General features: G+C 40.6%; 2 protein-coding genes across 2 annotated transcripts; one reads left to right on the forward strand and one right to left on the reverse strand.

Moving 5' to 3' along the window:
* Window positions 1-394: 394 nt before the first annotated feature.
* On the forward strand, window positions 395-8,708 carry mest (mesoderm specific transcript). Its single transcript, XM_049566254.1, has 12 exons — window positions 395-525; window positions 888-1,078; window positions 1,528-1,607; window positions 1,692-1,769; window positions 1,861-1,997; window positions 2,131-2,189; window positions 2,471-2,511; window positions 2,635-2,705; window positions 2,801-2,902; window positions 2,991-3,067; window positions 5,901-5,964; window positions 8,122-8,708. Exons 2-12 carry the CDS (start codon window positions 925-927, stop codon window positions 8,237-8,239), a joined length of 981 nt encoding a protein of 326 aa, XP_049422211.1. The 5' UTR covers window positions 395-525; window positions 888-924; the 3' UTR covers window positions 8,240-8,708.
* Window positions 8,709-8,760: 52 nt separating this feature from the next.
* copg2 (COPI coat complex subunit gamma 2) lies at window positions 8,761-20,120 on the reverse strand. Its single transcript, XM_049566232.1, has 24 exons — window positions 19,974-20,120; window positions 19,321-19,373; window positions 19,118-19,198; window positions 18,927-18,998; window positions 18,709-18,788; window positions 18,301-18,376; window positions 18,043-18,135; window positions 17,819-17,905; window positions 17,503-17,660; window positions 16,661-16,794; window positions 16,481-16,548; window positions 15,990-16,178; window positions 15,572-15,667; window positions 15,187-15,430; window positions 14,894-14,969; window positions 13,627-13,730; window positions 13,356-13,481; window positions 13,176-13,244; window positions 12,897-13,078; window positions 12,639-12,768; window positions 12,388-12,485; window positions 11,689-11,827; window positions 11,305-11,403; window positions 8,761-9,154 (listed from the first exon to the last, which is right to left on the reverse strand). The coding sequence occupies exons 1-24, from the start codon at window positions 20,008-20,010 to the stop codon at window positions 9,024-9,026; spliced, it is 2,622 nt and encodes an 873-aa protein (XP_049422189.1). The 5' UTR covers window positions 20,011-20,120; the 3' UTR covers window positions 8,761-9,023.
* Window positions 20,121-20,824: the final 704 nt, after the last annotated feature.

The raw sequence follows: 20,824 nt of genomic DNA on the forward strand, positions 1-20,824 counted from the left end.
TATAATGATAATAAGAACTTGGGTTTTAAAAGTATTTAGTTAAAATAAAAAAGGAAAAAGGCTGTGAATCGCTGGCTACAGTAGGTTGCAGTTGCACATCCACACCAGCAGGGGGCGGCAGACTTCTCTCTGCGCCCCTGCTCGTCTTCCTTTAAACAAAGATTGTGTGTTGTTAAGATGAGTCACTCGGTCTCTGCTTCTTAACGGGTGAAGGGAACTACAACCAAATACGCTGATAGGTTTTCTCAGTTTGTGTGGATATATACAGGAAACGTTAAGACACGTCTTATATCGCTGATTGACGTTTGAGGAACTGAGGAAAATATGAGTATAATAATACATTATATACGCGATATATTTTGTAGTTTCCTTGTGGGGAACCCGGAAGTAAGAACGGAGTGAGAGGTTGTTACATTCCCGCTTCTTTGCTGACAGTGGGTCCTTTCCGCTCTGCAGGAATTTCTCCTGCAGTGATGAACTGAGCACAGGGCGAAGGTCTGCCAACAGACAGGACTCCACATTTCTGTAAGTACCACAGTCTGCTGCTGTGTCACCTTCATAACACACCTGTCACCTGTCGCAGAGGCAGAGTAACGGAGGGTTAAAGCTGTGTGCGGCCCTCAGGAGCTGAAGTTTCCGCTTGTATCGCACATTTTAAGCTAACTTACTGTGACATGTATCCTGATATGAGTGACGTGATGTCAGTCTGCGGGTTTATTTAACATGCTGGTGACAGGTAACCTCACACAGATGTACATTAGTTACTGTGTAGTCAGGTGTTGTCAGCAGTGTAGGTGGGAGGCGGTGATGACGCCTCCACGCATGATCTCACCTGTGTGCAGCTAAATGGACCTGTGGTTTACTGACCTGTTGTGTGCATGTGTCAGGAGGCAGGAATGAGACTCCCCCACCGCTGAGCTCAAGATGAGAGAGTGGTGGATCCATGTGGGTCTGATCTGCATCCCGCTGGTGGCCGTGTACCTGCACATCCCGCCCCCTCAGCTGTCACCTGCCCTGCAGAAATGGCACAGTGCCGGGGAGGTGTTCAGCTTCAGAGGCAGGGACATCTTCTACAGAGGTAACACAGGGGGCTGCGACTCACCTGCATGCACACTGGATACTCTTAGATTATCCCTGTGACTGACTCAGACACTAATGAATTAAAGCAGGTTTTGAGCCTGGACTTAGAGTCAATGGAGGGGGCAGATCTGATTGGGAGGGGGATGCTGTTCCACAGTTTGGGGGCAGACACAGCAAAGGCACGATCGCCCCTGAAGTCTGGAGCGTGGCACAGCCAGGAGCCACTGGTCAGCTGACCTGAGGGACCTGGGGGTAGAAGAAAGGGTTAGGAGGTCTGCGATGTAGGATGGGGTCAAATTTTAGAGACCTAATTATACACCATCTTTGTTTTTTCTGTCACCACACACCTTCACACATCATCATTAATTCCAGCAGTCACATTTATACTGTGAGTAAAACATGCAGAATCTTATCATGTATGTATTTCTCTGTTCCTCCTCCAAACAGAATCCTATGGTGCTCTGGGGAGCTCTGACGTCGTCCTCCTGCTCCATGGCTTCCCCACCTCCAGCTTCGACTGGAACAAGGTGCCTACTGCATGTGCTCAGTAGCCAGTCACCACACCAACTATGCCAACCAGCCAGAGACTAAATTTGTGTTTGTCCGTACAGATCTGGGAGCCTCTCACTCAGCGCTTCCATCGAGTCATTGCACTGGACTTCCTGGGTTTCGGCTTCAGTGACAAACCTGTGAGTAAAACTTGTCTCTCATATCTCCTGCATGACGCTCTGTTCCGTCACGTACTGTTAACTCACGTTCTCATGTGTCTGACCGTCCCAGCGACCCCACAGGTACTCCATCTTTGAGCAGGCCAGTGTGGTGGAGGCTCTGGTGGCTCACCTGGGTCTGAGCAACCAGCGAGTCAATCTGGTGTCTCATGACTACGGAGACACTGTGGCCCTGGAGCTGCTCTACAGGTGTGTGTGTGTGTGTGTGTGTGTGTGTGTGTGTGTGTGTGTGTGCCAGTGTATTCATGCAGATTGTAAGATGATGACTTGTTAACCACCCCTCCTTCTTTTTGTGTTTTTTCTCATCCTGCTCCTGAACCAGGAGTGACCAAAACCGCTCAGGTCACCTCAACTTTAACAGCCTGTGTCTTTCTAACGGAGGTACAGTGCACTCTGTTGTCTCTGCTCATTTACGCTCTTTCTTAAAGGGACAGTTCACCCAAAAATACAGTTTTCCTCTTAATTGTAGTGCTGTTTATCAGTCTAGATTGTTCTGGTGTGAGTTGCTGAGTGTTGGAGATATCACCCGTAGAGATGTCTGCCTTCTCTTGAATATAATGGAACTGTGCCAAAATACTTGAACTGGCACTCTGACTTCACCCAAATGTGATTTCTCTGTCAGTGGAAGTTCCGCTCAGTGCTGACTCTTCTATCTCCAACAGGATTATTCCCAGAGACACATCACCCACGGCTGCTGCAGACAGTGAGTCACCTGTTCACTTCATCCCACTCTATAGCTTATGTGTAATTATGTAACGTAAGATAGAAGACGCTGAATTTGACTGTCCAAAATCTCACTGAGACATTTTTGTTTCGTCTCCAAAAGCTTCTGAAGGACTCCAGTTTCCTGGCTCCAGTTCTGACGCGGCTCACCAACTATATGATCTTCCAAAAAGGGTAAAAGAATCAGAGTTTTGTGTTGAACTGGGAGACTGAAATGTAATATGAATGTACTTTTTTAATTGTTGACACTGTTTTGTGTTGACTGGCAGGATTGGAGACGTGTTCGGTCCGTACACGCAGCCCACAGACGCTGAGTTCTGGGACATGTGGACGGGTATACGCTACAATGATGGCAACTTAGTGCTGGACAGGTGTGTGTGAGTGTGTCTATGTGTTCATGTTGTATCTTTGCTGCCATTCATCTTTGCTCACTCATTTTGTCTTCTCCGTCTCTCTCAGCATTCTGCAGTACATCAACCAGAGACTGAAACACAGAGAGCGATGGGTGGGCGCGCTCACCTCCACCTTCGTCCCATGTGAGTTCACTGTTGCATCATTTTGATAAATCAGAGGGTGGGAGCTCTTTTGTTTCGGCCAAACACTTTAAGGTTTATTTACCCAGCAGTCGGCCGGAGAGCCGCTGATGCTAAGCTGCTTAGCCTGTGAGGAGAAGCCTCATAGTCCATCTGTGATCAGAGCTCAGAGGGGGAGCTGGGGGTAGGGTTGTGTGTGTGCTACTGACACAGACATCATGTGCAGCCAAAGGCGTCAGCCGGGGTTTGTGAGCTGGTTCTTCTGAATCATTCTGTCACTGAGTAAACATGTAAGATCGGACTGGTCCAAATCCATTTTTTTCCTCTCATGTGACATGTGGACACAGAAATACAAGTTCTTTCCAATCAGATCTTGGCCACTTACTATGTGGTCCTAAATCCAATACATATCTGATCTGTGAGAACGATTATTTCAAATTTCATGTGTGTTTTTCCCACACACCTATGGTTTTTCCCGTCATATTTAAATGTACAGGCACAGATCAGTCACCATACAGTGTCAGAGCAGTCTGCTGCTCCAGTCGCTAGTCAATAGAGCTCAACTGCCAGACACTTTTTTTTTGTTTACAGCTGTATATGACATTTGTACACATTATTTTTAAAAAATAGCATAAATATAAGAAGAAAAACATTTCAAAATATTAACAAAAACAAATAACTAAAAATACATTGTTTTTTTTATGCAAATATGATAAAATCATAAAAAAGGGGTAGAAAATAGTAATAATTATTGTCCCCTCCATGTTATAATCACAAAGATAAAGTACAGGTGCAAAATTTGCTTTACTAAGTTATAGTACAGTATGTCAAAAAAGTCATAGTATAGTATAGTATGTTGAAAAAAAGTAATTAAAAAGTCATAGTATAGGATGTTGTCCAAAGCCATGAAAAAAAGTCATAGTATGTCGTCCAAAGCCATGAAAAAAGTCATAGTATAGCATGTCGTCCAAAGCCATGAAAAAAGTCATAGTATAGTATGTCGTCCAAAGCCACGAAAAAAAGTCATAGTATGTCGTCCAAAGCCATGAAAAAAGTCATAGTATAGCATGTCGTCCAAAGCCATGAAAAAAAGTCATAGTATAGTATGTCGTCCAAAGCCATGAAAAAAGTCATAGTATAGTATGTCGTCCAAAGTCATGAAAAAAAGTCATAGTATAGTATGTTGAAAAAAAGTAATTAAAAAGTCATAGTATAGGATGTCGTCCAAAGCCATGAAAAAAGTCATAGTATAGTATGTCGTCCAAAGCCATGAAAAAAGTCATAGTATAGTATGTCGTCCAAAGTCATGAAAAAAAGTCAGAGTATAGCATGTCGTCCAAAGTCATGAAAAAAGTCATAGTATAGTATGTCGTCCAAAGCCATGAAAAAGTCATAGTATAGTATGTCGTCCAAAGCCATGGAAAAAAGTCATAGTATGTCGCCCAAAGCCATGAAAAAAGTCATTGTATAGTATGTCGTCCAAAACCATGAAAAAAGTCATAGTATGTCGTCCAAAGTCATGAAAAAAAGTCATAGTATAGTATGTCGTCCAAAGTCATGAAAAAAAGTCATCTTATAGTATGTCGTCCAAAGTCATGAAAAAAAGTCATCGTATAGTATGTCGTCCAAAGCCATGAAAAAAGTCATAGTATGTCGTCCAAAGTCATGAAAAAAAGTCATAGTATAGTATGTCGTCCAAAGCCATGAAAAAAAGTCATAGTATGTCGTCCAAAGCCATGAAAAAAGTCATAGTATAGTATGTCGTCCAAAGTCATGAAAAAAAGTCATAGTATAGTATGTCGTCCAAAGCTATGGAAAAAAGTCATAGTATGTCGCCCAAAGCCATGAAAAAAGTCATAGTATAGTATGTCGTCCAAAGCCATGGAAAAAAGTCATAGTATGTCGTCCAAAGCCATGAAAAAAGTCATAGTATAGTATGTCGTCCAAAGTCATGAAAAAAAGTCATAGTATAGTATGTCGTCCAAAGCCATGAAAAAAGTCATAGTATAGTATGTCGTCCAAAGCCATGAAAAAAGTCATAGTATAGTATGTCGTCCAAAGCCATGAAAAAAAGTCATAGTATAGTATGTCGTCCAAAGCCATGGAAAAAAGTCATAGTATGTCGTCCAAAGCCATGAAAAAAGTCAGAGTATAGCATGTCGTCCAAAGTCATGAAAAAAGTCATAGTATGTCGTCCAAAGCCATGAAAAAAGTCAGAGTATAGCATGTCATCCAAAGTCATGAAAAAAGTCATAGTATAGCACGTCATCCAAAGTCATGAAAAAAAGTCAGAGTATAGCATGTCATCCAAAATCATGAAAAAAGTCAGAGTATAGCATGTCGTCCAAAACCATGAAAAAAAGTCAGAGTATAGCATGTCGTCCAAAGTCATGAAAAAAGTCAGAGTATAGCATGTCGTCCAAAACCATGAAAAAAAGTCAGAGTATAGCATGTCGTCCAAAGTCATGAAAAAAGTCAGAGTATAGTATGTCGTCCAAAGTCATGAAAAAAAGTCAGAGTATAGCATGTCATCCAAAGTCATGAAAAAAAGTCAGAGTATAGTATGTCGTCCAAAACCATGAAAAAAAGTCAGAGTATAGCATGTCGTCCAAAGTCATGAAAAAAAGTCAGAGTATAGCATGTCGTCCAAAGCCATGAAAAAAGTCAGAGTATAGCATGTCGTCCAAAGCCATGAAAAAAGTCAGAGTATGGCACGTCATCCAAAGTCATGAAAAAAAGTCAGAGTATAGCATGTCGTCCAAAACCATGAAAAAAGTCAGAGTATAGTATGTCGTCCCTCCCCTGTGACCCTCTCTCATGCCTCTTTGTCTTTCAGTGCACATGATCTACGGACCCATGGACCCAGTCAACCCTCATCCCCAGTTCATCCGCCTTTACCAGTGAGTGCCCCCGCCCTCTGACTCTTAAACTCTCGTTCAGGTTATCTGTAGTATGCTCATCTCCTCACAGATCTCAGTTCAGCTCACCTGTTGAATGTGAATGAGGACACAGTCAGTACGTTTACATGGACAGTTTAATTCCACTTTTAATCGGAATGAACGGCCATTCCGATTAAAAGTGGTCATGTAAACGGTCATTCCGATTGAAAATTAAATCCGATTAAAGGGGGTGGTTTATTCCGTTTGTCATTCCGAATGAAAGAATTTTGTGTACATGTATACACTCATTCCTCTTTAAGTTCATTCCGGTCTTTATGCGCATGCTCGTTTCCTTGCCCTTCTGGTGTGATGACGCATATAGCGTGCATAGCAACGGGCTGCATAGCAACGGGCTGAGCTAGAGCAGTCGGACTCGTTGCACTCACCAGTTTCCATTCGCCACAGCACGGTCTTCTGCCTCCCTTCTCCTGCTCAACAGATGAAGCATTAGCAGAACAAGGTTGTTGTCGTACTGCTGCTTCAAGAATATAAGTAAAACACGCCTGAAAAAGGCACTAATAACAGCGTCGTCAAGCATCTTGTTATCCGGAGCGAGGACTACAGTGTTTTCTTCCGGTAAACGTAAACACGTAACATCCGCCCCGCCCCCTATCCAATCAGAAACCTTCCCTGCCCCAAACCTTGAGCAGACCTGAATAAAGGCGATTGAACAGATCTCCCGTGTAAACCCTCATTCGGAATGAATATTTCCCATGTAAACTACCTGGAAACACTTTAATTCCGAATGATTTCATTCAGATTCATTTCATTCCGAATGAGAAGCCATCATGTAACCGTAGCCATTGTGGAGCTAAGTGTAGCTTGACAGACGGTCTGAGCTCTTCTTATTATCTGCAGCTCTCTGTGGTTTGAGTTGAACAACATACAGTCTACACTCAGCTTGTTCAGCTTTGAATTTCGAACTTAATTGGAAAAATGTCTCACTTTGTAGAATTTAGTTTGTCTTTTTATTTATGTTGCTGTTACTAAAATGTCTTTCTAAATAGTATTTAGTTTTATTTTGGTAATTATTTCAGGATTTTTGTTTATTTAGTTAATTTCTTAATTGTTTACTTAAAAAAATCAGGCCCATCAGACCTCCTCACTGTTAAATAGATGTTCCGATATAGCATTAGTATGAAGGAGGAGGTGGTGTAGGGGTAAAGGAAGGGGCTAGACTCCAAAAGGTGCAGGGTTCGAGGTCTGCTAGAGGCTGATGTGTGATTTTGGGGAAAAGGGCATTTTTTGCTTAAAAATGGAAAAAAAAACAAAAAACCCAAAAACAAATGTCCTTACTTTGTTCCCATCTTACCCTGAGGCTGCATCTGTGTTTCCTTCCACTGTCTCTTTACCCATGTCTTCCATGCCACCTGGCTGGCAGATCCATATACCAGCAACATGTCCACTTGGCTATAGGGGAGATACTGTGAGAGATGTGGTTTGTTCAATATTACCACTTGACCATGGTGGAGATGGAGATAGAGATTCAGTTTGTCCTCATGATTGCAGAAGGAGTCCAACAGGACAAACTGAAAAAGTAGTTTCTGATTGGTTTCAAACCACTAACCTTTGGCATGACAGGCCCGTAACAGTTCCACTGAGCTATGGTGGAGACCTTGGAAGAGATCCACTTTGATGTGATCAATGCAGCAGGACGCATCCAAACTGAAAGACTAGTTTCCAGCTGGGTTTGAAAATCTTTGGTACCATGCACTAGTAAAATCACCTCTAGCCCATGATAGAAACACTATATAGACACCAAATTATCTTGGTTACATAAACTCATGTAGTCAGAAATATTAAATATTTGGTTTAAATTTGATGTTGTCTACATGCATGAATGAAACTAATGCTGCAGTACATAAATTTGTGTCAAGAACTGTTCGTATCCACCACAGAAAAATGGTAGTATCTGTATCTTTAATATAAGTATTTCAAGACGTGGTAGTAGAGACGAAGAAATTTAAAGGTTTACCTGCAACAAAATTCCCAACCTGGATTTGAACTCTTGATCCTGTGGTTTATAGTCAGTATGTTAAACCATTAGGCTATTCATTTTGTGTGCTAATGGCTCAAAATACCCCTTATTTATCTCCAACATGTCTCTCATTCCTTCAGGCAGCTGGTCCAGAGGTCAACAGTCACCATCTTGGACGAACACATCAGTCACTACCCTCAGCTTGAAGATCCCACCGGCTTCCTCAATGCATATTTCAACTTTATCCACTCCTTCTGATAGGATGCCAAACGCCATGTGTTCATGAAGTAATTCAGACCCTCAACGAGCTGCTCTGTAGTTTTGCAACTCTTATTCAAAGTGATAAATGGTCACATGTGGTGCAAAGACCTTTCAGGAGCCAAGCTGCATCAGTGTGAGATGTTAATCACAGGTGATGGGCTCATTTACCAGCATCAATCCCTAAAATGTCAAGTACTAACAGCAGACATCAAATGTGAGTTAGAAACATGATTAATTGTGTTTAATGCAACTTGATCTGAAGGTGACAGTGTTAATTTATGGAGCCTCTGTCAGCATGAGAGTTTCGTTTGGATGTGTGATTATTGAACTTTTCTGTGGGATGCTGTTTTGGTTCCCTCCGTTTCTGTTTTCAGAGTTCTGCAATCAGCTGCACTCTGAATGAATTTTGATATGATTTTCTACATTTCTCTTGATGTCAATGAAAAAACCTTAATGTCAGCTTTTCTTCAAATAAAACTAGTTTTGTAAAAAAAAAAAAGTGTCTGAATGAAACTTGATGTACTTTGACAGAATTTATTGAAGAATTAACAGAATATTGCTGCTGCAAAGAAAACATAAGGACCAGTGGACAGTAAAAAGAACAAGTGAAGAAGTAACAAACATTTACGCTATCTTCAGGTTGATGATGTCAGCATGATAAACACGATATCATTATACATTAATTTTTAGAGCGATGGAAAAGAAGTCATGTTTGGACAGTTTGTCGTGCAGAGATAAAAGGTCTGTGTTTGCGTTGGCACGAAGCTGTGCCGCGAGGGCTTTAGCCCACGGAGGCCAGGATGACGTCGACAACCGTCTCTTCACCGCTGCGAACCGTCACCTGCATGGTGACGCCGTCAGCCAGTGCCAGGCGAGCACGAACCAGCACGTCATGACCTCCACGAAACACACCTGAGAGGGAGAGGAAGTATGGAGGATCAATAAATTTGCTTACGGAAATATATTTATAAATACAGAAATAAATACAATACAAAACTGCTGACATAAATATGTAGATGAGTGGATAAATAAAAAAAATAAATGCTGAGATTAGGATCTCCAACCTTATTATCATACAGATGCAGAAATAAAGAAATAAATAAATGTAGTTGTACAAAAATGTAGAAACAAATTTAAGATATTTATGGAACATGTGTCCTGCCAAAATAGCACATTCTAATTATTTATTTATGTATTAACTTTCAGATTTATTTCAACATTTATTCTTTTGTTTATTAATTCGCATTTCTTTATGCCTGTAGTTATTCATACATTTCTTATTTCCATATTTATTCATAAATTTATTTATTTCCATGGTACAGTATGTCGCAAAAAAGTCATAGTATATAGTATGTCGTAAAAAAGACATAGAATAGTATGTCGTAAAAAAAAAAGAATAGTATGTTGTAAAAAAAACAGAATAACATGTCGCAAAAAAAGACAGAATAGTATGTCGTAAAAAAAAGACAGAATAGTATGTCGTAAAAAAGACAGTATAGTATGTCGTAAAAAAGAATAGTATGTCGTAAAAAAAAGGAAAAGTATGTCGTAAAAAAAGACAGAATAGTATGTCGTAAAAAAAGACACAGAATAGTATGTCGTAAAAAAAAAAGAATATTATGTTGTAAAAAAACCAGAATAACATGTCGCAAAAAAAGACAGAATAGTATGTCGTAAAAAAAAGACAGAATAGTATGTCGTAAAAAAGACAGTATAGTATGTCGTAAAAAAAGAATAGTATGTCGTAAAAAAAAGGAAAAGTATGTCGTAAAAAAAGACAGAATAGTATGTCGTAAAAAAAGACAGAATAGTATGTCGTAAAAAAGAGAATAGTATGTCGTAAAAAAGACATAGAATAGTATGTCGCAAACAAGACAGTATAGCATGTCGCGCAAAAAAAAGACAGAATAGTATGTCGTAAAAAGACAAAGTATAGTATGTCATGCAAAAAAAAGACAGAATAGTATGTCGTAAAAAAGACATAGAATAGTATGTCGTAAAAAGACAAAGTATAGTATGTCACGCAAAAAAAGACAGAATAGTATGTCGTAAAAAAAGACATAGAATAGTATGTCGTAAAAAAGACAGAATAGTATGTCGTTAAAAAAACATAGAATGTTATGTCGTAAAAAAAGACAGCATAGTATGTTGTAAAAAAGACACAGAATAGTATGTCGTAAAAAAGAGAATAGTATGTTGTAAAAAAGACATAGAATAGTATGTCACAAACAAGACAGTATAGCATGTCGCGCAAAAAAAAGACAGATTAGTATGTCGTAAAAAGACAAAGTATAATATGTCACGCAAAAAAAAGACAGAATAGTATGTCATAAAAAAAGACAGAATAGTATGTCGTAAAAAAGACATAGAATAGTATGTCGTAAAAAACCATAGAATGGTATGTCGTAAAAAAAGACATAGCATAGTATGTCATAAAAAAAGGACATAGAATAGTATGTCGTAAAAAAGACAGAATAGTATGTCGTTAAAAAAAAACATAGAATGTTATGTCGTAAAAAAAGACATAGCATAGTATGTTGTAAAAAAAGACACAGAATAGTATGTTGTAAAAAAAACACCATAGAATGGTATGTCGTAAAAAAAAAGGACATAGAATAGTATGTCGTAAAAAAAGGACATAGAATAGTATGTCGTAAAAAAGACATAGTATAGCATGTCGCAAAAAAGACATAGAATAGTATGTCATAAAAAAAGACAGTATAGCATGTCGCAAAAAAGTCATAGAATAGTATGTCGTAAAATAGACAGAATAGTATGTCGTAAAAAAAGGCAGAATAGTATGTCGTAAAAAAAAAGACAGAATAGTATGTCGTAAAAAGACAAAGTATAGTATGTTGTAAAAAAAAAAGTCATAGCCTAGTGTGTCTGTTAATCTAAATTAAATCTGCTGTTTGTATTTATGGCATCTGGTATCCAAAAGTATCTCATTGTCACACTATAGATAACTTTATCTTGCCTACAGGCTACATCTAAAGTGATTATATTTTTAAGAGAACATTTTGATCACAGTGATCAGAACCATCCTGACATCCAACACCCACCAGCGAGGAAGAGGACATGTGAATTCTTGTTTTCGGGAACTTTGTCAGAGCGCTCACATGGCTGCATTCCCAGGAAGCTGATGATGTTACCCACCGCCTCTGTACAAGAAAACACACAGATGAGTCACACAACATACTGGGTGTCACTTACTGCAAAAGCTTCAAGGACAGTGCTGGAGATGTTTCCATACGACTTGGTAGTGGAATATTTTAATCATTACTTTAAAGGTATTAAGTACCAATACCCAGCCCTTTTAATGAACGCTGAAAATTCAGTTCAACTCACAAAAAAATTGCATCTACTTGAAGATCTGAACTTCTGTACCCCGACCTCTGAATTTTGAATAAGTGCATTAATGATTTCAGCCTTAATTTTGTACTTACCGTCTAGAGTCCGCACAGACGCCAGGGCAAAAGTCTCCTCCTTCTCAAATTCATCTCCCACTTCCTCCCACGCTGCGCCAAAGTTCGGTTTCAAAACCTTCTGGATGTGATCTGCAACCGTCACCTCCAGATCCTCCAGCTACAGAGGAGCAGTGCACATGAGGACAAGAGACACAAGAAAAATAGAAGGATGAGTTGGTGATAGAGGAAAAGATCAGCCAGATCATATGTAGACAAGAGGGTGGGTCTGACCGAGAAACGAGGACACTGCCGTGGTAGCAACTTGTCAGTGACATAGTGGTCACACCCTAAAGCATTCCCTGCTTTATTTATGTCTATTTTACTCTAAATGGGACTACAATTTACAAAATGATCATTGTATTGTATTAAAGAAGACTTGAAACTAGCAATTGAGACCATGACCTCATTAGGAAAATGTTTACTGAGATAACAAATCAAGTGAGAGGTAGGGTCATTTTCTAATAGACTTTTATACAATCAGATGTCATTTTGCAACCAGTAGAGTCGCCCCCTGCTGTCCTTTAGACAGACTGCAGGTTTAAGGCGCTTCAACACTGGCTCCACTTTTGAGACCTGGAAGCTACATCCACTTTTTTTATACAGTCTGTGACGAAAATACATCAAAAAAAGCTCATTCTCTTTGTTTTAATATTTTGTGAATGTGCTGTGATTACATACCACGTATTCATCGTCATAACCGTCATCGTCAGGCTCTCCGGTGTTGGGGTCGCAGTCTCTGACCAGGTACTTCATAGTACAACTGAACGTACAAGACACTGTGGACACATGGGACACATCGTAAATCTTATACACAGTCAATGTTGGACGTTGTACATGGAGTTGTGTTTGCACTTTTGGCTGCCGAATGACTACGTTATAACCTGTTTTGATCATATTGTTTTTTTAGAGAAATATCCTGGTGTTCATACCAGCAGTGGGGTCGTCATCGGGCAGGCGGACCAGAGTGTAGCAGGAACCAGGCTGACTGTAGGGGAGGCTGGGGGCCGGGACGTAGTGTATCACCTCGTACGATTCTGATGGCTCCATCTGCACTAAGACCTGACATACAGAGCAACACATTCATACTGTTCCTTACTACCACCATGTCTGAAAACCTGAACCTCAATAGTCTAAATAAAGAACAAGAGAAAACATATGACTAAAATGATCATGAACCAAGCTGGTACCTTCTGCAGGAGCTGGTCGTTCAGAGTGTTTGTGCAGTCGAACTGGAACACCATGTGCCTGGCAAATGTGTGTTTGACGCAGCGCACCACATATTCTGTCTCAGCCTCCGTCAGCTGCACCGGCTCGGAGGACTTGAAGAGTGGGCCGAGACCCTGGAACTCTGGGATGGCCGCCAGTTGTTCTGTGAAACAGACGAAAAGCAGAGACAGATTAAAACAAAGACAGGAAACAGACACACTGTGATGTTCTGTAATCCAGTGACCGACATGTAATCTTACCCTGATAAATGTCCTGGCGTGACGGGGCCAACTTCTCTGGTAGTTTGCTGGTGGCCACAGGGGCGATTTCTGGGAGGAAGAAATGACGGAACGTTAACAGACACTCCGACACTATCCGATTCCTGACTGTGATCGTTTCTCAGCTGAGTATAAAAGGTTAGTAAACAGCTGTGTTTGTACCGGTTTTCTGTTCTGTGATAGGAGTGGTGGCCAGAGGGACGCTCTTCATGTCGAAGGGTTTCTCCGAGGGCTCCAGAGTGTACTGGTGGAGAGACTTCTCCAGACCCGGGATGGAGACAGACAGACCTGAGAGCAACACAGAGAAGACGTTAACCTTTTTTTTAGCTAAGAGCAAGACGCACTTAAATATATTTCGACCAGCAGCCACCATGAGCTACATTCACTCATCAAAATCCCTAACAGTGTATCCTGAGTGTGTGTGTGTCTTTACCGTTAAAGATGTAGGCAGCATTCAGAGCCTTCTGCTTCTGCTGCAGCACGTTCATGTAGAAAGTAGCTCTGTCTCGCACTTCATCATCACTGTCCATCATGCACCTGTGAGAGCAGACACCAGAGTTAAAACAAAACTGTCACAAACAAAACTGTACGGTACAAGGCAGGTGTGGGCGACTATCTTCCATGGGGAACCGCATGAGAAGTTTATCAGGTGACTGCGGGTCAAAAAGAAATGTGATTAGAGTGCGTATTAGCAATTCTTCAGATTTACTCGTCCTCTCACTGGGTGACTGACATGTTATTAAATTTTTAGCACGTTTTGACACAAAGTGACAGTTCAAACTGTAATCTTTATACACAGCGATTTGCTCCTTTGTTTGAACAAACAGCTTTACCGGGGACTTGAGATCAAAAATACTTTGGAGTCCATGTCTTTATAAATATAATACATTCAATGTCAAACTTTTGATTTGTAACATAAATCTTTCCCATTCTCTGTTGTACAATATTGTTGCTACACACAAAAGATCTCTCACGGTTGATGTACTGATGGAGTCGACTGCGCTGGCTGTGATGTTTAGCAATATACTTTTTAACCACAAGATGTCAGTGTTGGACTGTGACCACCAGTAGAAACAAAAATCTTAAAACTCCTAATGTTGTTTTAGAAGTGTGATGTATATGGCACCCCGGCAATGCATGTAGATGTCTTTGAGCTAATAAATTGCTAATACAGTTATGCAATTCTACTGTTGGTCGCCATTTTGGATTGCCATGTGATGGAATTGTAAGCTAACTATTTTGGGTGTCAGGACGCCTTACTAAATGCTACGCATACAGGATACAGGTTGCAATGATGGTAACAGCAACAGTAGAAGAACAATGTAAACCACATGGATGTAGAGCATTGAGTAAATAAACAGAGTATATTATAAAAGACACAGTTCACTATCATTGCCAGTGAACACAACACTGAACCATTCCAGATGAATGGTTTAACGGTAAGCAAAATTATTATTATTAATTGTTTTTATCAGATTTTAAGCACAATATTTCTCAGTGCCCACAGTGGCCTTGTCGACGACTCGGCCAGATCTGGCCAGTGGGTCGTATTTTGCCCATGTCAGGTATAAAGTCTATACTACATTAAAGAAGTCTATCACCAATTGATGTTTACTTTGTATTTTTGACAACAAAATGAATCTGTAATGTAAATCTTCTTTTACACAAGAAAAAAATGAACAAATAAAGTTAATAAATACCTCTGCATGAGAACCAGGACACTCGGCAGCAAGTCATCATTCTGAGCTCCAAACTTGGCCAAAGCGCTGACTGCAGCTGAGAGTGGAAGAGGACACAAAGGTTTCAGTTTGTCTTACAATGCTATAAACAGCTTGAACATTAATCAATAAACTGGATGTCACGTAGGTAGCGCTGACATAGAAATGTAGATGTTATAGGTCAGCCTGTGGAGTCATTTAAGTTTGAGACGACATAAGTGACATTAATAAAAATTTACTGTTTGAGATTCACACAATGTCCCGCTCCGTCTCACCTGCACGAACAGCCTCGCTCTCCAGCACCACTCGGTTGAAGATGAAGCGGATGTACTTGGAGGGCTGGGGGGTGCGTGGGCCCTCTTTGCCCAGCAGGTGCAGGATCTTTGTGGCTAGCACCGTGTGCTCGCAGTCCTCGATGAACTCACACAGGTGGGCCAAGCCTGTCTCTTTGCTCTCTGGGTTCTCCTCGATGATGCTGATGATGCAGTCTACGATGGCCCGCTTGTACTCGAAACCACCCTGCAGGGAGAGGAGACATGTTGACCAAGAGTGTACAACACTTAACAGCAAGTTTTCTGGATATCACTGATAAGGAAGCTCCTATATAAAGGAACGTCCAAAGTGTGAAGAAGGTCTGTTGTCTGCTTATAATCAACTTACATCATCTCTGAGCATGTTGGACAAGAAGTTCATCATGACGCTGTGCTTCCTGGGATACTTCTGGCACAGAGCGCTGATGGCCTGCACCACCACCACCTGCAGTAAACAAGCATCAGCAACAGATTTAGGTCAACAAAATAACAGAACACAAATGACAGGATTTAAAAGCAGTGAATCTCATGTTAGAAATTAATCTTTTGGATGAGCTGAAATCCTGGATGACAAAAAAAAAAACACACTGCACAATGAAACATTCTCACACTACTAAATTACAGATAACAGTTCAGAGGATTTTTTTAAGTCCTATATGTTGATTAAATATGACCTCCCTGCTCATTATAACACCTGAACGTATGGATTTAATTTTGCTGTGTTACAAAATAAAGAATAAAAACTAAACAATCACAAAGTTTCTGACCTTGAACTCGTCTGAGATCTCAGAGACGAACGAGGAGATCTGTTTCATGAGTCGGTCCACGCTGCTCTCACTGCCGGTCTTGAGCAGAGTGGTAATAGCCAGTGTGGCGATGCTGCGGTTGGAGTCAGTGATCAGGTTCTCCAGGTCCAAGTTGCAGGCAGTCACGGCTGATGGATGCTTCATGGCCACCTGGTGGACACAAAGGAAATGACAGTGCATTTCTATTAGTGTTACACTGTTTTTAACTGTATCTTTGAGCATAAATGGTGTGTTGTCAAGACAGATGTGTAATAAACTATTGCAAAGCACCTTTAGGCATGCCTCATGTGTCTAGCTGAGAACTCAAAAGGACTTAAAAACACATTTATGCTGCCTTAACTCATAAGAAATTCCTGAATAGCTTAGCAATACGACTAACGTTTGGCAAATCAAAGTGATCTCTACATGATAAAATGAGCCATGTGAAGGAGGAATGGAGGGTGAAGCTGTACCTTGTTGAGGGTCCTGACTGCAGCGTATCTCAGGGCTGCTTTGGGAGAGCTGCAGAAGAGCTGCAGCACTGCAGGAAGACAAATACATTTACAATAAGACTCAACAACACATTTTTTTTCAGTTGACAAAACAGATAGAAATTAAAACTGACATGAATGAGGTGTGAGTAAACGACTGACCAGACACGGCAGGGGCCAACTCCCGGGCGGTACAATTGGGCATGTGGACAATAGCAGAGGCAGCCTCGTACACCACCATCTCGTTCTTATTCCTCAGGCAGCTCTCAATGAAGTCGAACAGGGGGCTGTCGTGACTGAAAACGAAGACAGAACACACTGCTGTAAACAACCTGACAAAACATTGATTTTGCACTTTGAGCCATGTTTTAGGACTGGGAGATTAATTAGATTTTATTTTCAATCACAGTTGTGGCTTCCAGCGATTATGAAACGAGATACTTCGGATAAAGATTATTGTGCCACATTCCATTTCACACTGATGTTGTCATTTTGTCCAACTTGGCAGCTTTCTCGCTAGATTTAGCAACTTTTCAGACCCTTGTTTCTAAAAAGCGACTAGTGACATATCTAGCAATTTATTCAGACCATCAGGGAGAAAGCAAGAAATATATTCAAATATATTATATTGGCTCTTCTGCCAACAGCAGGCGGCCTATAGAAGCAGGATGGGGGTTTTGGGTACAACTTCACCTACGTCCAAGGTACATGGAGAAGGAAAAGAAGTCTTAAGAGGTTAAAACTCAAGCAACACTTGCAGCATACAGAATAACTTAACTGCAAGATCAACGCGTCTGTAACTGCATGATGTATCCTGAGTCAATGAGTAATCGTGTTAAATAACCATGATCTTAATACTGACCTAAATAATCGTGACTGTGATTTTTGCCATAATCAAACAGCCCTACCACATATCTATTCTGACTCAGAGATGCTGCTATGAAAGTACCCAGATGTCCTTGTGCTTCTCTACTAAAGCATCAGATTGCTGCACATCAACTCACCCTCCTTCTGTCTCGTCCAGCAGTTTGCTGGCAATCCTGATGAGCATGCAGTAGGCAAAGGGAGACTTGAGACCAGACTTGGTGAACTTGTTGAGCATCTTGGTGACAGCAAGACGGTCGTTCTTCCTGAGGTGATACAACAGGCCCAGGGCATGGTACTGGAAGATGGGACACACACAAACAGCAGCTTTTAAAATTGAACTCCATCAACAACTTTTTAACAAATCAGTTTAATATAATTTTTCCTACACACACACAATACATGATTCACAATACCATGCATTCCCAAGTCTTTATGTATGTCTGTGCTACACACCTGGACCATGATGTTGTCACTGGAAGCAGCCTCCTGAGCTTCATTCACCCAGCGCTTCACCACATCGTAGCTCATCTTCACCATATGCTAAACACACACAAAAAGATAGGACTTTATTCCCCACCAGCAGAAGCGTGGACTATTGTGAGAATTTAATCTGAAGTCAGACCAAATTCATAAAATTCTTTCAGAATTGACATCTAAAATATGTTGGGGGTTTTTACCAGAGAGGAGACCAGGGCTGAGCTGGACACACTGGGCACCTTGTCAACAATAGCCTGCTTCATGTATCTCTCAATGGCCTGCAGCATGGTGGTCTGTGGAGGAGACAAAGAAAATTCAACAAACAGTGCTTCAGTTTCTTAATTATAAGAATGAAATAATATGAACAGAATGTTTTCTTTCTTGCAGAAGATGACAGGGTAAATGAAGAGATGAGGAGACTGAAGACAAGGAGGAAAATAAAATGAAGTAGCACTCACATCTGTAATCCTGCAGAGGGCTCTGATAGCAGGTCCGCGGTATACATCCTCCTTCCCTGTCATGTCTTTGGTCAGGCTGTAAAATATCACACAAGTAATAATTACAGTGACTTTAAAGAAATTGGAACACATTGCACATTTACAAAGAGCTGTTCTCCTCTGTTAAAATTTGAATAGACAAACAGACCGTGTCTATTTACCGGATTTCATGACAACATTTTAAAAGAAGTCAAATATTTGTATATCTACATCTGTCACTTTATGTATCCTGGTGTTACTGGATGATAAGAGTTGTGTTAAAACAACAGATGTAAACAAACTCTGGACAGGGGTTTTCAGAAGTTCTTTCATTCAACCAAAAAAAAATCACTTCCTCCAGCAGTGATCCTCAAAGGTCATGGTACAAACCTGCTGGTGACAATGATGACATCCTCTGAGATGTTGGCCATCTCTTTGATGGTCAGGTAGCACATCCTCCTCAGGGTTTGCTGAGAGAAAAAGAAATATGATAAATTTACTTTATTTATATATGAACACTACAGACTGATGCTGTGTGTCTTGAGTTAAAACTGAATGTAAGCATGTGTCTTAGTATCTAACCCATTAACTAATGAATGATATCTTACATCATTGGACTGAAAGAGCCTGGTCATTGCAAAGAAGGCCTCCGTAGCCTCTGTGGTCCCAAAGTGCTCTCCCTTTAAAAACAAGAACATGGGGATTAGTGAGATTTAAGATGTTAGGGTGGGCGGACAGACACCAATCTAATATGCAACAATAAAAAGCTACTTTACATTTCTGTCAAACAACTTTTTACCTGGTTGAGGAGGTAGATAATCTTGGTAAGGATGTGGAGGCATCTTCTTGGGTTGATGGGGGTCTCATTGAAGATGCGTGCCTGTGAACAAGAAGGGACATATTGTTTAATTTCAGTGGTCAAGTTGTTGTTTCTTTAGCTGATACTTTTGGCTTTATACAAGAGCAGAATATGTTGTAAATAATATCAGGTGCAGACTTTACCTCCTGCAACACGGCACTCTTCTCCAGATGCTGGAAAGGGTTGGACCCACTTCCTAAATGTCAGAACAGTGCAGTCAGACATTTGTGCAGTTAAACCTTGTTGTATTAATTCACTAAACTTCATTCAAAGCTAGCATAAGGGAAGGACGCAGAGCTGTCGCCAGCTTATGCTACACTACATGCAGTAAACAGAAATGGATAGAGAACTTAAAAACAAATAAACACTTGCAGACAGATCGTAAATCGAAGCATCACTGCAGCATGTTTCATCCAGCTATATTGTGAGCTAATGTTCAGAGAGGACACGTCTACTGAGGAGCAAAGCTAACTTCACCCAGCTGACACTGACGAGCTCGCAATGCTAATGCTAAACTGGGGCTCACTCAGGGCTGCTGTTACTGTAGCATAAAAAAAAATAGTGGCAACATTTTTTAATGCCACTGCAAATTGGTTTATAGTTAACCTTCAGGACATGCTAAATATAATTTACTTTTCAGCCCATGATTAACGGACAAGTCAATTCACCCTGTTACAGTTAGCTAGCCGGCTAACCGTAACAGGCTAACGTTAGCTTCAAAACGTCTGTCAGCCCAGACGCAATTTTCATATTTCAAACGCTGTCACTTTTTAAACTAATAACTCTGCAGTCTTACCGGACTCCTCGTCCTTCTTGTCAAACTTTTTAATCATTATGTCGGAATAAAGCTGTCGGACGAGAGTAGGAGATGCTCTCAGCCTCGGTCATAAGCAAAGCTACTTCCACGTAGCCAAAATGAAAACTCACTTCCGGTTGAAACGTCCACGTCAACGGAAGGTACGTTAGAGCAGCTCTGCGTCATGGCCGGAAGGGGGCGCTGCTACCTCCAGTTTCGATTATGCTAGATTTATTTATACACATTTTCAGTATTAGAATTTCTTATAATTGTGAAAACATTACTTAATGCTATTAAAAAAATAAGCGAAAATAGGCCGTTAAATTGAGGGTTTTTTGGTGCCCAATATCCCAACTTAAATACACTAAAAAACCTATACAAACCTTGAATTTATTTGGAAATAATTTTTCAGGAATGAGAACTTAGAACTAAAGTTTTACTTTCCCTCTTACTGTCCACTCACTGTGCTTTGTGTGCCCTGTTGCATTTAATTACCGACCAGGTACAGAGCACATAGCAGACAACGCATGGCAGCTTTATTATATAGGCCTAGCTATCTATTTTTTTTTTTTTTTTTGTTGAGATCCAGAAGCAAGCCACTATACTGCTATACTGCAGTACGTCCCTGTCAGCTGTTGGCTTAGTGTCATTTAATTTGTGGAAATGTGATCCAATATAAATTTATTTAGGAATATGCAGTGTAGAAGAAGAGGAGTAAAATGCAGGAGTTCTCCTAAAGTAGTATTTAATTTTAGTTTATATTTTGCTTTAGCATTGCAAGACAACCTTTCGACCCCTGGTTGCTCTGGGCCCTGGAGCAGTTGCCCACTTTGCCTGCTTGGTAACTCAAC

Source organism: Epinephelus fuscoguttatus, linkage group LG22 (assembly GCF_011397635.1).
Source record: "Epinephelus fuscoguttatus linkage group LG22, E.fuscoguttatus.final_Chr_v1".
Lineage (NCBI taxonomy): Eukaryota > Metazoa > Chordata > Actinopteri > Perciformes > Serranidae > Epinephelus > Epinephelus fuscoguttatus.